This window comes from Pimephales promelas, chromosome 15 (assembly GCF_988280905.1).
Source record: "Pimephales promelas chromosome 15, fPimPro1.hap1.1, whole genome shotgun sequence".
Taxonomy (NCBI): domain Eukaryota; kingdom Metazoa; phylum Chordata; class Actinopteri; order Cypriniformes; family Leuciscidae; genus Pimephales; species Pimephales promelas.
Window position 1 is genome coordinate 19801204 of NC_142783.1, and position 18329 is coordinate 19819532.

At 37.0% G+C, this 18329-nt stretch overlaps 1 protein-coding gene across 1 annotated transcript; it reads right to left on the minus strand.

Moving 5' to 3' along the window:
* Positions 1-4508: 4508 nt before the first annotated feature.
* Positions 4509-14461, minus strand: vax1 (ventral anterior homeobox 1). The gene is made up of 3 exons (XM_039669970.2): positions 12481-14461; positions 10267-10454; positions 4509-7993 (listed from the first exon to the last, which is right to left on the minus strand). Exons 1-3 carry the CDS (start codon positions 12695-12697, stop codon positions 7445-7447), a joined length of 954 nt encoding a protein of 317 aa, XP_039525904.2. The 5' UTR covers positions 12698-14461; the 3' UTR covers positions 4509-7444.
* Positions 14462-18329: the final 3868 nt, after the last annotated feature.

The following is an 18329-nucleotide window of genomic DNA, read 5'->3' on the forward strand; positions in this document are numbered from 1 at the left end:
AGTAAATTATTACAATCAACTAACTCTCAACCAAATCCTGATCCTACCCTAACACTCTAAAAATTGCTGGGTTGTTTTAACCCAACTTTGGGTCAGATATGGACAAACAGGCATTGGGGTAAATTTTTGAATTACATTTTTAACCCAACTTTTGATTTGTCCATATTTGACCCAAAGTTGGGTTAAAACAACCCAGCATTTTTAGTGCGCACTTTCCCACCGGAACACACCGAGTGCATTTATTAGTTTAACTAAAGGTTGGACTCGATTTAGTGATCCTTACAACTTAGATCCACACTCTAAAAAAATGCTGGGTTGTTTTAACCCAATTTTGGGTCAAACATGGACAAACCCAAATGTTGGGTTAAACTCAACGGCTGGGTTTGTCCATGTTTGACCCAAAGTTGGGTTAAAACAACCCAGCATTTTTTTAGAGTGTAAGTACATGTTGTTAATTGCTATTACTCAGTCAGAACTTTAATATAATTCAAAAAGTCATCTTAAAAAAAGTATGACCAAAAGTTTTTCTAATCCCTATAAAGCTCAAACTTTGAATTAAAAAATAAATAAACATTGCGAATGCTCTGTAAGCAATCTAAGTAAAAATAAATGAACGTTTTGTTATTTTTTAGTCAGGGTTGATAGTTTGTGTTGTGTGGGGTTAGTATGAGAACAGTTATGGTAAATTAATTATATTGCCTTATACTTATTCAACAATTGCTATGCTTTGGTTATCAAAGCATCGTGTTGGCAAATTAGCATTTACTTAATTAGCAATTAAAACTGATACAAATATTTTAAAAAATATTTAGATTGACATTGCATCATAATTTTAAGATAAAGATATGAAGCAACTATTTCAAATCAAGAGCAATTTAAATGTATACATTTGTGAGTATTAAACATCTGCCACTTGCTTACTTAAAATGTATTCTGGTTTGCTGAATGCATGTTGTTCCAAATCGGTTTGACTTTCATTCATGCAATGAACTAATTTAATAATTACAAAGGAACTGAATCAACACTGAACTGACTTCAGCTGAATAACAGCAGAAATGCATCATTTGTCTTAATCTGCTTTAATCTGTTTTGTATAAAACGCTAAATTAAGGTGACTTGGCTTGACTTTCTTCTGTGGGACATAAAAGAAGATATTTATAATTCTAAGAAAAACATTTGGCGAGTGATTTGAATGGGCGTTAATGATCTGATTGTTTTACAATCAACACGTTTTTTTTTACCTATTTTAATTATTAATTGTGATGTATTTTTGAGCAAAATGGAATGCTCAGATGAAAGAGACGTGATTTTATTGTCTATTTTGTTAGTTTAATTTTTGATATTTTGTGAATTGACTGAAAAAAAAAGTATTACTTTTTCTGGTCCCCATGAGGAAACCGCTTATAAATCAGACTAATTTATGTTTTCTTTTTGTTTTTTTGAAAATGACCAACTGTAATGGGCAGGTTTAGGGTTAGGGGATCAAACAGTTTGTACAGTCCCCATACAAAACAAAACGTGCGTGTGTGTGTGTGTGTGTGTTGATTAAACTTTTTTCTGTCATTCAAAATAAGACCAAAAATGTGCATTGAAAACTAAAAACAGGGTCCATTTTCATTTATTTTCCTTTTTTTTTTGTCCATGACGGTCAATTCAAGGAAAGTTTTACTTTTGTGGAATCCATTTGGATCTTCATCTGCATGTGTAACTTTCCACTCAACTATTATTACCGTATCACTCCTCCTTACTGACAGCTACACTAGATGTTTGAACACACTCTTCAGACACTTATCTGATTTTCATTCTCCCACTGAATTCATCTCTCTCTTCATGCAGCAAGTACAATAGGTCCAAAACTCAAATCTAATGTTTGAAATTTGAAGATTTGAACCTCTGCCCTAACACACACACACACACACACACACACACACACACACACACACACACACACACACACACACACACCCATACTGTTTGGATATGAGTATACACACACTCTACGGTGTGAAACATGCTGGCAGGGAAAAGCACTAGAGTTTGGAGTGGGTGGGTGTTGTGGTGGTGATGCTGCCGTTTGTGAAGTCTCTTGAGAGTCAATCCAAATGTTTCAGACAGAATGCAAAAAATAGCAAATTAATGCCCCTGAAGTGTACCCACCCACTGGAGCCGTGCCCTCGCTTAAAATACATCTGTTTCACAATCCGTCCACACACACACACACACACACACACACACACACACACACACACACACACACACACACACACACACACACACACACACACACACACACACACACACAAAACCATCAAGGCTTTGTGGTGCGGTTTGGTTCAGGTGGAGGGAGGTTGGATTGTTGATGTATTTATTATTGTTCGTTTGAAGCGACCTTGCTCCATGCAAACGCAAATTGAATCAAAACGCTGTGGGAAACAAATCCTCTGCTAGACAATTGTGCTATTGTTAAAAAACAAGTGATTTTTAATTGCATTAAATATTACACAACAATGCGAAAACATTATGAAATGGGCTATTTTGGTGTAGTGCCACTCACACGGGCCAACCAAACCGATTTGGCTCTCCAACGCCTCAATGAGATACTTGTTGCTTCTAATGTGGCGATTAATGGTGTTTATACCACCTGCATAATTGCTGTTTGAAACCTGTGAGATTTGATGACAACATCTGTATTTAATCTACCACAGCAGGGGCCATCACTGGCATCGCTGATTATTATCGTTTCCAGACGTCTGCTGCTGTGTCAGATATGTAGCTACTAATAGGCTTAGTGATATGCCACTAGTCAGCAGGTTTCTGTCATAAACCGCCATATGCATCTGTAGGCAGTTAATCAGTAAATGATTAGATTGCTTCAAATTGACACAAAAAACTACATTCACAACCCATTTTATTTATAAAATGTGAAGCATTTCTGAGCGAGAAGGATGCTTAGAGGATGGAACTTGATTTTATTTCAATTGTGTTTAATTGAATCGTGAAAAGTGGTAGGTTGGAAATAAAAGACTCAATAATGTCAGGAAATTGGAAATTTGTTTCAGAGGCCGAGTGTGTTGATGAAGTATTTTATTTATTTATTTATTTATTTATTAATTTCAAAACAAGACCAGACATTTGCATTAAAAACTATAGGCTTAATTTCAATGTTTCATGAAATCCAATTCAAAGAAAGTCTTACTTTTGTAAAAATCAGTTTCAAAGCTCTATAAAAAAAATATTTTCATAATTTGTAATCACAACATTTTTTTTCTTTTGTCAAGTCAACTTAAATAATTTATGTAGTTCAGATAACATAATATTTTGAGTTTTTGGTGATTAAATCAAACTCTTCACTCATTGAGGTTCTATATATGAAGCATAGGGTTCTTTACTCAACTCCAAAGAACCTTTTATGCTAAAAAAGGTTCTATAATGACAAGAAAGAACCCTTTTGGTCCTAAGGTTCTTTATAGGCTATTATTCATATTACATTATTCAGCACCATTTTGTAGTTGTAATTAAAGTATTGTTTATTAAACTGTTAATATCACATTTTAATCATGCTGATTTTTGGAGGAGAAAAACTGGAATGGAACTCTTCGTGTCAACTACAATGATATAAATATATACATTTTCTAACCCCCATATCTTGAATTTTGTGATCATTCACATGCATTCATGAATCCATTTTAGGGTCTTGATGTTTGTCAATAATATGAAATATTTAATCCGGAAAGGACAAAACAAATGATAATGAATTAACCAAAAAGGTTCCATATAGAACATATAGAAATATAGTGTTTCATTGTATTAACTCAATTTTTCTATTTCAATGAACTTAAAATTTGAAGGCAACCAGGTTACTTAATTTTTTAAGTTAAACCAACAATATTTTTTTCAGTGTACATTATGTATAACTATTATTTTCCTCTGATTATGCTTCCGAATGTGAATTATTCATCCTCAGAAGACAGATATCTGAAAGTGTTTTCTTTTGGATTTTCTAAACTAATTCTTAGTCAGCAATAGGCATATTGAACTAAGGGCCCAGGCAAGTCTATGTGCCAAAGGTACCAGCGTGTTGCTGCTCAGCTTTTCAAAATCCCCTGATTGGTTTATTGGATCATTTAGTTGCAAAAGCCTGTCAGCATGTATGACACTTCAGGGAAAGGCCGGGAAAGCCATGACAGGATTTAACGCTCTCCAGGACCATCGGGGTCACGAGTCCACTCTACTCTTGTACAAGGTTCTTTCACAGCGTGCGTTTACGCTCTGATCACCATATGTAAGCACAAATAAAAGAGGAAGTGAGGGATGCACAAAGAGCACAAAACACCCACAGGATGCTGCCTTTCCTCCCTCTGTAGGCCGGTGTTTAAGGGCTAGTCATGTGACGCGGGGAACGTGTTGGTGGTCTCACACAATCCCCCCCTTCCCTCTTTCACACTCTCCCCCATCGTCTCCACCCGTTCCCTCACCCCCAACCACAATGCAGCTCGACCTTCAGCCTAATTGGGCTGTGAGGGAGGAGAAATAGAGCGAGGGGGAGAGGAGGCCAAGACCGTTGTGTTTTTTTTTTTGAGGAAGATTCCCAAGACTCAGAAGGGCAAAGACTGCAAAACACTCCGAGTAGCAAAGTGACAAAGGCCTTTAGTTAGAATCTTCCAATCAGTGCACGCATATAAACACGCACACAAACATGCGATAGCTCAAACCCGAAAGCTAAAACTGGCATGTAATCAAAGAAATGTCAAACTTATTTCTTTTCAAATTGTATTATCAGCAAAACAAAGTAATACAAAAATCATATAAATTGAACAAAATTCCAAGTTACTTTGAATAAATATTAACCTGTCTTTTTTTAAATGAAAGATTTTCAGTTTGAATGGCATCAAAAAACTAAGATCCTGGTTTTCAAATGCAGATTTATTGTGGGGTTTTTTGCCCTTGAGGAACTCAGTGTTGCAAAACTTCATCTGCACTGAGAAGTTCTGCTTTCATTTGGCTAGTCATTGCCATTCCACAACCTTCAGACTTTGCTCAAGCTTACATTTATAAAATCATTTTACAAATAAAAAATCCCCTCTCTCTACCCTGTGTATGCCAAAATCTTTTCTATAGTCTCTGTCTCTTTTATAAAATAACTATGCAACAACACCATAATGTTCATGCAATTACAAGGACAGATTTTTCTTTTTTCTTCTTTGAAAAACAGAGGTGTCTGGTCTACCTCCCATCCCACACCTCAATAAATTATTAAATTCACCTCATTTCACTTTTCTCATTTAAAATCACTGTCTCACCCTCACTCATCGTTTAAAAGTCTTAATTGTGTTGTAAAGAAATGCAAAAATCCTAGATATTTCAGATTAATATTTCAAACCACCTTTAAAATCAAACACTTTGATTATTTACTTCCAGTAATATCACAGTTAGACCAGTAGATTTCTCACAAACCCCCTCCTGTTGTGTTTGCTACACTTGTTTCTATGTCTTCAAGGAGTAACTCTGGGAGATGTTTCTGTCCAAATGAAATAGAATATATTAAGAGCAATTCCAGGATGTTCAGACACATTCATTCACGCAAGGTTGAACTCCTGTATGTCTCTCAAACAGATGAATTAGAAAACCAACTGAACTCGGTTTACAGTCCATCCCTCGTTTCCGGTTGTCTAGTACTGTCTACTGCTCCTCGATTATAAAATTCGCTATCTCTTACAATACGTAATAACTCATCTGTGGCTACATTCAAGACCCAGTTAAAAACATATCTATTTAACATCCATTTTGGATAATGTGATCATATGTATCCTATGTGACTGTTATATTTATGTGGGTGTCTAAATGTATTGTAATGTACAATGTAAAGCGACCTTGAGCTTTGGAAAGGTGCAATATAAATAAAACAACTTCTTCTTCTTCTTCTTTAAACATCCCCACAGCACACAATGTCAGCGAGCGCTGTGACAGAACTGGCAATGTTAAGTGACCTTGGACGATTTGCACTGATGCTGAGAACGCCACATGAAGAAACCGTCACATCATTTAAAATTTACACAGCTAAGAAAGATGCAATGAAAGACTGAACAGATTGGTTTTGTTTTGACTTTTTAGTTATATATAATATATCCACACTCATACCACGATTCACAAACTTCAAGATATTTAACAACAACACCACCCGAGCTTTGATTGGCTGTTCAGTCAGACCCCCTCCCCCCCAATACATTCATTCTTTCATTATTTACAGATATACTAAGGATCTATTTATTACAGACGTGAATAATTTACAATAAAATAACATTTTTAGTTATTCAATCTTTTATACTACAGTAATCGTACCCTGTTCGTCCATCAGAGATCTGCCTCGTTTCATGTCTGATAATAGAAAGGGCGTAGAATTCTTCAGGAAAACTTTGCCGCATTGGTACAGGGTTTGCTGCTCACGGCAAATCGACTAGTCCGATAATGCGAGGTTCTTGTCGACACTCAGGAGCTTTGACATTTCAAATTTTCTCGTAAGGTTTTCAATTAAACAAGCACCTACACATGAAAACCAGGACTACAACTTTAGTACCAGCACACACACACAGAGGAGAAAAACTGCATATTTAAGACATACAAACTCACAAACTGGGACTGCCTTCAAAACTCGTTTTGGGGAGCACCCTCACAGAAACCATGTAGAGAACAACACAGGACTATTGGACTATTTAACGGTCTGACAGCATTTTCCTTCGATTTAGTCAGAACATCTTTAACCCAACGAATACAAAATGGTATAGACATCTGATCTAATAGCTTGGTAGAGCAAACTGTGAACTGTGTATATAAAGCCACAGTATGACTGTGTATTGTATGCTAACTTTTCGAAATGAATTCCGATATAATATATATATTTCATTATTTGAGACTCGGCAAAACCAGCTATGCAAAAATCTCATTTAGATCGCTCTTCAAAGTGAAACCATGAGCAGTTTTGAGTTCAGTTTTTAATCAGGGGGTCTATGTTCTGTACTACTGATTTAATAGCCAGCAGTTTTCAGATTCGTTTTTAATCTGAATACAACTGTCCAGCTCCAAAAAAGCTGTACGGGAAAAAAGTGCCCCGAAAATATTGCCTCAGAAAGCATTATCTCTCTTCCCCTCCATAATATTTTGCTACATTCCTTCCTCAAGCTCTCGTTTGTGTCAAATTTGGAGAAACTTTGATTTAGTGCAAAAAGCTCTGAAAATCCTCGTTTTTGAAAAGTATGAGTCCACCTTTTTACAGTTCTGAGTGGAATCAAGTGTGCAGGTTGATGACATGAGGGAAAAAAAACACAACAGCAATGATGTGACAAAAGGGGCGAAAGTTAATAAAAAAAAGAGAGAGATAATCAGAGCTCAAACTAATTTCAAAACAACAACAACAACAACAACAAAGACAAAAAGAAACCCCTAGTGATCATTCCAAAACTTTCTTGTCTAGCACTTCTTTGCCATCGGTCCGCGAGTAGGGCTCAAAGGCGGAGGAGCTCAGGTAGCGGGCAGAAAGTTCCTGCAAGTTCCCTGCGAGGGATCCGGCCATGCCGAGCGGGGTGGAGGAGATGCGTGAGGCGACCGACCCAAGTAGAGAGGGCATAGGAAAGCTAAACAGCCCGTGGGCAGGCGGAGATCCCTGCAGCCCCGTGACTGTCCCCGAACTGGTCACCGCTGGTAGCGGCGGGCTCCCCCCGGCTGTGCCTGAGCTAGCCGCACTGCTGCTACTGCTGCTGGAGGAGCCTCCGTTTGCGGTGATGCCCAGAGACGGCCCACGCAGGGCTGAGCTTAGTGACGAGCTCCCGCAGTGGGGCAGCAACCCTGGCAGGCCAGGGGGGGTGAGGAGCCGGCCCTGCTCCAGGAGACGGAGGACGCTGCATGTGGCGGCTGTCTCGGAGACCACGGAACGCAGCTCTGAATCCTTCCCCTGATCCTTCTTCTGCTTAGTGCGCCGATTCTGGAACCAAACCTTCACCTGCCGAAAGACGGAACGAGAGAAAACAGCTTAAAATGGAACACAAAAAACAAAATCATGAGGGAAATTGTGTGATTTTGCATAATACTAATGCTAGAATTGGTTACAATTGTAACAAATAAATAAATATAAAGTTAAAAAAAGTAAAACAAATTAGATTTTTTTACAAAAAATCTCGAGAAAAAATCATGATTTCGAGAAGTCTATTTGTAGAAACTAAATAAGGTAAAATGTGATTAGATTATATATATCTATGGTAAATCTGATTCATTTTTGGAGCAGTAAAAAAGTTAAGTTAAAATCAATAGTGTAAGTGAACCTTATTTTGAAATTAAAAAAAAAGGTAAAAGTAAGTGTTGATATCAACTTATTTAATGAACACAAATGTGTGCTTTTCTTTTGAAAAACAGCACAACACAAGCTCCTTTTGCAAGGACGGATGAATCAATACTGTTTTGAACCACATAATTGTACTGTATCCATTTCATTTAGGTTTAAAAAGAAAGAGGAATGGCAATTTCCAGATAATACATGTTTAGCTCAAGCTCTATGACTAGCAAAACAAAGTCATTATATATATGTATTTTCTATAGAGAAAAGGAGGTGCGCTTCATATTCACTGTACTTAAAGTGATCGATGGATTCAGAGCAATAAGAACAATGAAGAATGACTAACATCTCAGAATTGTGTCACGCAGTTTAACTGTCACATTAAAGGCATCGCAATGGCGGTCATATTTAAATGTTTAGTGCAAAATTATTAAAGAACAAATATGCAGCTCGCTGTTAGTTACGCAAGTACATACCTTAACAGTTCCATTAGTGTTGTAAAGACACGCTAATTATTGAGTTATCAGATTAAACCATACTTTTCTAACATATACATTTGTATTTGTTTAATCTTGCAATGTTTTCTTGATAACATGAATCGGAAGGTCAAGGAAAACATTGAATTACCAGCAGTTCTACACGCACGCATTCTTGTTTTTGTCTTTGAGAAATAAAAAAATGCATTGCTGGAACACTTTCACGCAAACTTTCACAAGGACTTTCCTTGTTTGATCTTTCCACAGAACATTTCGCGTCTCTGAACACAATGTTAATTTCATGATGCCGTCATTAAGGAAGCACTTCACCGTCCTCATCAGGCGGCCAAGAAGAGACACGGAAAGCTTTAATGTAATCAAGGCATGGATTTGAACTGCACTGCATCACGGGGCATTAGAGAGGGCATTAGTGAAGCTAACTCTATTGTGCTCCCCGTGTTAGCAGCACCGATCTGCCTCGGGGCTTCAAATGTCGTAATTTCGCCCCACAGGAGAGCAGAAGAATTTTAAAGTCGTTAGTGGGGTGATGATGTGATAGAATGTGACACAGTTCAAATGGCCAACAGAATTAGGAACATTGAGACAGCTTTGGCGGTTTGCAGGTGTTCAAGGAGTTTAATTAGGGGAGGCCCGATCAATAGTAACAACATACGATTGAATAATTGAGAAAAGAAGATTTGTGAGCCTGACATTTCCTTAACAAATGCAGTACTTGGTCATGCAAGCATGTGGTATAATGAACATGTTCACTGATGAATAAACAAATAAAAAACGTGGGCTCCAAAATTAGCCTTACTACTGAAGTCAGAGTTTCCCCGCACTGCAGATTATCCAGGGAGACAAGCCGAGAGAGAGAGAGCGAGAGAGAGAGAGGGAGAGAGAGAGAGAGAGAGAGAGAGAGAGAGAGAGGATAAAAAAAAGGCCGCCATAGAAGCAGGGGGAGAGAGAGAGAGAGAGAGTGCATGTACAGTTCAGTCATGTAATCTCAAGCTTGTGACCTCTTACTGACCCCAGCGCAAAGCATGTGCTGCAAATGCATCTCTGGGCTTATTTTTGTAAAGCGTCTAACAAACATGCGACTAACAAACCATCAAACTATTGCAAAAGGGAATTATCCAGGAAAATGTCAGGAAGATGCAATCGGACCATTGATGTTTTAGGTGCTCTGAAGGGATGCCACAGGATGATCAGAATGCAAATAAAATAAAGATCAAATCGTATATTAAAAACATTGTTACCAGGTCGCTGTGTGTCTTTTAAGATGGTACAGAGTGAAAAAAATGCATTTTTACACATCAAATGCGTCAGACGTGTCAAGGATAAATATTTTTGGGAGAGCTGAATGTGTGTGATGCACGTCTATGATTATTTTTGAGTCTTTATAATTGATTGTTTTGTGTATTTGTCATTGTATTTGTGTATCGATATGTGTATTTGAGTGTGTACCTGAGTTTCAGACAGGTTAAGTTGTCGGGCAAGTTCGGTTCGTTCTCGTCCCACAACATACTGGCACCGCTGAAACTCCATCTCCAGTCTGTACAGCTGTTCTGCTGTGAACGAGGTCCTAGTGCGCTTTGGTCGGTCTAGATCCAAACCCTTGGGGAGAATAATCTCTCGAATCGAACCTTTGGCATCTAAATGTCAAGGGGAAAATGTTTTCAGTAAATATACTTGCTATAAGATAACACTTTACAATAAGGTCTCATTAGTATTAACTAACATAAACTAACAGAGAGCAATATATTTCTTACAACATTTATTAAGCTTTGTTAATCTTAGTTAATAAAAACAGAGTTGTCCATTGTTTGTTCATGTTAGTTCACAGTGCATTAACTAAGGTTTACAAATAAAACTTTTGATTTTAAAAAAATGTATTAAATGTTGATAAACATCTACGATCAATAAATGCTGTGGAAGTATTGTTCATTGTTAGTTCATGTGGTTAATAATGTTAACAGATGAAATCTTATTGTAAAGTGTTACTAAAATACCAATGAAATATTTGTACATACAATTAGTAGAAATCATTATATAATAAAAACATGCTAAAAGTATAACTTTTTTGAGAAATTAATAAAGATAGTGATGCAAAACAGATTAAACTGTACAAAACTTGGTGTTTTAATCAAGAAAACCTTTTTTTCCCCCAAAGACCGTAATGTTTTTGTAGATATGGCATGGCATATAAATGACTAGAACTTATTATTTATTCATAAAAAAAATGGTCTGCGCTTTTAAATACTAACAACTTCTTATTTATGAAAATAGTGTTGTGTAAAATAAAAATGCTATTAAGTTGCATAAATCACAAATACACAAAAATCTATCAAATCAAACAGCATTTCACATTTCAGTTATAAATATTTCAAATATCTCAAGACAGATTAAATGGTTACTAATAACTTTTCGTAATAAAATGAACAAAGTAAATGAAAGGAGAAAGAGAGATGTGTGATCTGAAAACTATAAATAATAAATATTTAAAAACACACCAAACACGTTGGCTGTTTTTTTATATTTAAAATCAACAGTCTTTTTTCTTTTTTGTTATTAATGTTGGAAATCCGCGCACCAGCATGCTTATTTTTTTCTTATCAATAAATACATTCTTTTTAAAATAAGTTAAGTTTTGAGACAACTTCAAAATCATGAAACACACACACACACACACACACACTGGTCTACAAATTATTCAAATCCAGATACTGAATTATTGTATTGGCTGCGAAATTGTGACTGAAGAAATGACACAATAATTTCATGAGGTTAATTTCCTCATATTTCAACAGGCCTCTGAGAATGACCTAGATTTAGCTTCACAACCTAAATAAATTAATGGAGCTGATTGCTCTCCAGAATTTTACAATCAGCTGACAGTAGCAGGAGGGGCTTCACAACTATGTTAGTAATTTGACACAAATCGACAAACAGTTTTTAGCCATTATATGAAAACATTATAATAGCTTTTCTGAAAATTAATGTGAAACATTTTCAATTTACAAATAAATTGTTGTACATGCTCCACAATCTCAATTACATTGTTTATGAAAGAAAAAAAAAAATCAGATCTCCATTCCGATACCTTAGTAATTTTTCCAATGAAGGACAAAAAGCGTTGAAGCTCATAATTATAAAAAGCAGAGATCATAAGACCATATAAAAATTATAAGCAACATAATCAGTTGTGTAAATAAAAAGTGAAATTATCCTTTATGTGCAAAAATAACTAAATTTATCCTTAAACCTCTCAATCACAGAAAATGTACTTTAAACTACTAAATCTTTGTCAATCATATAATACCAGAGCTAAAGTATTTTCCAGCTTTGATAATGAATCAATTAATTTTAGTGTTTATGTCTATAATGGTAATATACAAATATTTGCATCTAAAAGGCAGCGGAAAAGTTGGATCATTAAGCTATGACACACTATAACAGCTGATAAAATAACAATTAAAATTCTTTTTCAATAATACAAAACATATCAATTCGGCGTACATCAATTTACACTTGTGAACGCTCAAATGGAAGACAACAAAACCAGCGACACTAGCAATAAAAGCCAAATTAAAAGTTAAATCGATTTCTTTTTTTTTTTCTTTTTTTTTTTCTGGAGTGCAGAATTTACTGAAAGCTCCAAAGGAGTGTTTTTGAACTTACCTCGAACAAGAATCCTTCGGCAGTAGTCAGGATCCCCTGAGCTCGTCCGGCTCTTTTCGCAGTTTTCCACTGGTCCGGATGGAGAGAAGGACTCCTGCTGGTCCTTCAGGAATGTTTTTGAAATGTTCCCCTGAGAATCCTTTCCCTCTTTCCCCTCTTTTAGTCCATTCTTCAGCAGCATTCCGGACTCCGAGTCTTGGCCGTAGCGGACATCCATAGTCGCGAAGATTTCTCCTTTTTGGGAAGGAATAACTGCAAGGGTTTTTGACACAGCCTGCTTATTCTGGGTAATATAGGTTTGGTCTTTCTGTAAAACAGCAGCTTGGAGTTGGAGTCAGATAGCTAATGTGCCACCAGCACTTGCCCAGTCCAGTGATCTGCCCTATTATCTCTGTGCAAACTCACTTGCCCAATGATCATAGACTTCTCACCCAAATTCAACAGCAATTTAACAGCTCCTCTCCTTGTAACATTCACATCAGGCTAATCTCCGGGTAATCAGAGCTGTGGACGGACGCATGCTCGCCGCTTCAATTGATTACGGTAATTTTGCTGCCTCCACATTTGCGTAACCTCATGAATACTCTAAACTGTTTGGGAAATACACATTGTCCTGATAGAGGGGTCCACTCACTCCGACCCCCCTCTCCGCCCTCGTTCACGCAGGATCAAGGGAGATGATTTGCCTCGAATCGCCACCACGCACAATTACGGAGCCAACGGACCGCCAGAAAAGTTCCACTTCATTCCTCGATGCCCCGGCAGTGACCGTTCCTCTGCTCTCAGGCTGTAGTTCGGTCGGGCTAACTTTACGCGCAGGCTGTGAATCTCCCCCGGATAACGGCCCGATACCACGCACTGCACCCTCGGAGCTAATACAAGCAAAGAGCGAAAAAGAGAGAGAGGGAAAGATCGGTAGAGAGCGAAGAGAGAGAGAGAGAAAGAACGAGAGAGGCGGAGAGACCTGAAATACGAAAAAAAAAAATGGAATCCACTTCGCTCGGAAACTGTAGTGGTAATGAACACGGATTCACAAAAGAAAGGAGATGAACACAAGGGGGGAACTCTGTCAAGCCGAGGACAGTGTGCAACAACCACCCAGAGTCAGCCAGCACCTCAAATACAAACCCCAAACGAATGCTAGGAGGATCACTCAGCCCCCTCGCCCTGAAAGAAACCTGCTGAAGCACCGCTACAAAACTCAACCTGTCCGAGATACCAACGCTAAAATCCAAAGCGGCCCCCTCCTCCTCCCCTCTCCCACTCCTTCCACACCACTACACACCCACCCACCCACTCAGTCTCGCCTATTTTCATTGTCAAAGCAACAATATCTGGGGGAACAGCAGTGGTCTGTAATCCAATAAGACCATTGATTAGGCTACAATGATTCAATTCAAGCCAATGGTTGTGAGCATGGAACAGGCTCGGACCCTTCTTGTCACCTTGCAGGGCCAGAGGCCCTCTTCATGCTGAACTCCCCCCCCCCTCCCGGAGCCATTCAGTCCTTTATGGGAAACGGAGAGCAAAAGGAGTGAAAGATGGCAATTATCTAATTGGACTATTAACAAACAATTCTGTGAGTGTGTCTGGTGGGGAGCAGAAGAGGATGGGGAGGGGGGGTGCTGGACTAACTTCATTTAGCGAGTGTGTGGGGCAGCCTGTTGGAGAGAGGGAAAGGTTGTTTAAAGAAAAGATGAGAGGGAGGGATTGTTTAAAGAAAAGGTAAGAGGAGGCTACGAAAAGGGGCCACAGGGGCAGAGGGGCAATTCTACGCCAAGCTTGGGAAAAAGAGTTTGGTGGGACGCGTACCAGCTGTGGTCCGAGACAGTCCAGGTCAACAAAAGATGAAGATGTCCTGCACGGAGACTGTAGGACACGAGATTGTCTCGGTACAGAGGCATCTTCAAATATCTGTTGCTTTTCAAAACTGTCGATAATACCTCTCACAAAAAACAAGGTCTGTGTTCAACAAAGAGTTGTGACCTTTACACGTTTTGTCTATCAAGATAATCTTGACAAGTTATTCCTTGAAACAAGTTATTCCTTGAAGTTATTCCTTGAAACAAGTTATTCCTTGAAATTTACAAGTGAAGTTAATCCTTATAGCCTCTAAATATTTTCACGCTTTGATCTATGACATAAAACACACCAGTTATATCCTGCTTGTGTTTTTTTAAACTTTATATAGGCTTCAAAATGTATAAATTTTGGATTAACTTGTAAAGATTATCTTGATAGACAAAACGTGTAAAGGTCACATCTCTTTGTTGAACACAGATCTTATTTTTTTTGTGATTTTCCAAAAGTCTATGGGGAAAATGCATAGCTTTTCGATCGTTGGGAACCCCTGCGACGCTAACTTCCGAGTTGTCCTACAAAGTGACGTCATAACTTCGGCACTCTATTGGACAAGGAAGAAGACGATGGGTAAGAGATTTATGTGTACATGATGGCATGTATCTAAAGGCCGTTTCACAACGCATATCTTTTTCGGCGTGCATGTTAATCAATAAGTGCATTCTCACCGGGAAAAGGAGTTTCGAGTGAGCAGCAATGAAGCGGGGGTTTCGGCGTCGAATCTGTTTTTTGCTGCACTGCTCACACTTCAATTAAAGTGAAAGCACAGTTTTGATGAACAAAAATAAAAATAAAAAGTGCCCAAAATGCACAGAATAAGTTAGTGAGTTTTTAGTGAGTTATTTAGGCTACCTGGGAAAAACTTGTTTTTAATTATTCAGTTTGGGTGAAAGATGTGTATTATATATATATATATATATATATATAAACAAATCACACAAATTAACCGTATATTTATATATATATATATAAAATCTAAAGTAAATTAGCCAGAAAATATTATATATAACCGTTCTTTTAGTTTATGTAACATACAGACAGCTACATAGGCTAGCACAACCCAAATCAAACCCGAGTGCGGGGTTAATTTGTGTGTTATCCGCAGAGTTCCAGTCTTATAAATATATCGAAAGTACAACTGAAACTAATAGATTGGAGCCATTTTCTGGGATGTTTTGTTGTTTGACATGTATATGCGAATATACATAACTTCGTGTCTGCTGCCATGTCGGATCCATAGGTATAAACAAACTGCTTCGGTGTATCGCATAGACGTCGTCTTCGTCTTGCTGATCCCTCCCTGTTCAAACCTCAGGAGAATCTCAAACCTCCGAAGAATTTTCTGTTTTAAAAGACCCAGAACAGATGAGAGTTTACTAGCAAACAGAGAACGTGACGGAGCTCGTAATAAAACAAGAATCAACATTGGCTTGGCGTAGCCAAGAGATAGCGTATTTATACTCAACAGAAAAATTTTAGCTCTATATGTATATAAATATGTAGTCATTTAATGGAGTTCATTGTAAAGTATTATATTGTTAAAGGTCATTTCATTTGGATTTTTGTAGCGCTGTGCTGAAATTTATTTTCAAGGAAGTACTAGTGGTGCAGCTACTGTAGCGTCTTCAGCTAGTCAGCTTGAGAGACTTTCCATCTAAACTGGGTGGGTATACAGTATACTATCTCCTTTAAGCTTAGCATGTTTTATGAACAGAAGGATCATTTCTCTTGCTTTCTTTTTAGTCATGAGAAAGAACTATATTGATGGTTTTTTTATTTTATTAAAACTAAATCATATGAATTGAGCAGTTTATTCCACATTTTCTGAAGAGACACGATCCCTTTTATATGATGAGCATATGAAGAGTTCAGATGCAAAAGCCTCTAAATGCCATTTGAAATTTTATTCTAAAATGATAATTTTTATCAAACTTGCATATTTAAGTTCAGTGATTTCACTTAAATGGCAGTGATGATTACCTATTAATTGTTATTTAAGTGAAATTACTGAACTTAAATATACAAGTTTGATAAAAATCATCATTAAAGAAGAAAATTTCAAATGGCATTTAGAGGCTTTTGCATCTGAACTCTTCATATTTAGTTTTATGATTTTATTCACATATTGATAAGTAAACAGAAGCTCAAATGTGCTGCGTTACATGAGAATGAAGCACATTGATTCTTGCATGTCAAGTGAACAGGTATGAGTTTCAGTTTTCCAAAACTGTGTGGTGATGAATATTTATATGTGAATAAAAGTCTGAATTCAATCTGTTCATCATATACATAAGGCGATCGTGTCTCTTCAGAAAATATGGACTTAACCAATAAATTCACATCGATTAATTTTGCGATCTCTTTGTGAACTTTTTTAAGTGGTAGTTGCGTAGACTGTCAAAGGAGAGAGAAATCTCTCAGATTTCCGTAAAAATATCTTCATTTGTGTTCTGAAGATCACAACGACACAAGGGTGATTAATTAATGACAGAAATTTTTTTTTTAATTTTTGGGGGTGAACAAACCCTTTAAAGTACTAGTATGTATATGTTAGTGGTAGATAATGCACAAAAGTGAACCTTTGAGGGCACTGCCCCATTGACAAGAATTAGCATGTAATAATTTAATTTTTTTTAAAATTTTTTTTGACAGTGAAGGCTTTTCAACTTGCTTAACCGAGTATCCCTTATATACAAGCTGCCAACATGACTGAACAACATAATTTGCAATTTCTATACTGGTCCAATAACTAGATGCTGGGCAGACAATGGCAAAAGCTTATAGCAAAGAGTGTACTGCTGAGGAGAAGAATGGGATTGGACTCAAACCTAGTAAAGAGCCATCAGTTTTTTGATGTGCTGAGCATGTGCACAGTCCACTGCACCTGGCAACATTTTAGAAAATATTTGACCCTGTAATCATGCAAATTACTAAAAAAAAACTTTTGATAGCTATTTATAAATTATAAGTATTTAATTAAAGTATGTGGTATAAAGGAAGTATTATTTGAAAATGCCTCAGTAGATGCAACAATTTAATTATTTGTGTTGGAATTAAAGTCCTGACCTTCAGTTTAGACATTTCTATCATTAACAAAAGCAGTCATTACATTGTGAAATGCTAATATTTTTCGATGGGACATTTTTGTGCTTTCATCATGTTTTTATTTTATTTTACATTTCTGTGCTAAGGTTATTCAGATATTTCCTTAATTAAGTAGCTGTGAGGATCCTAGGACAATATGAGTGCCTTTTCCTCTTCCTCTGTTTTTCTCCATTGTGTCACTGCTGGTATAGCCTCCCATCAGATGGTAAGTGAAGCCCACAGTGTCAGAATGGCAAAACTCACCCACCTCATTTATTTAGAGACAACAAAACACTTCAGCGTCAAAAGAGAAGAGGGACAAAGGGGAGATGGGCGGATAAACATAGATAGAGACAAAAAGACAGATGGTGAGACATATCAATGTATAAATAAGAAACAAGGCATGCCGTGACAATACCTGAAGATGGGAAAACTCATTTTGACCAGGTCCTTTGAGTCTAGGCAATGCACCATTTGGGTTACACAGCTATCAGAACTCCAAGATTTTACAAACCTCCTGAGCATTATGGAGAAACAAAACAGGCACGCATAAGAAGGATGGAAAAAAGTCAGAACTATGATCACTACTTTCATTTTAAATATAGAAAACATGTTTCATAAAATGTCTCTGTGGGGGATGTTATGAATATGTGGAACTTTTCAGACTCTTATAATTAAACATTCATACATTTTCTGCATTGTTAAAAAAAAAAACATTAAACTCATTAAATGCTGCAAATTAATTTAGGCATCATAATTTGATATATACAGTACAAAGTATATAGTATGACATTTAACAGTGTTATTAAATCAATGTTAAACATAAAATAAGCATGCACAACTAAATATCAATATCAATAATATGAAAAATAAAACTCTTATATTGGCTGTTAAACTGATATGGT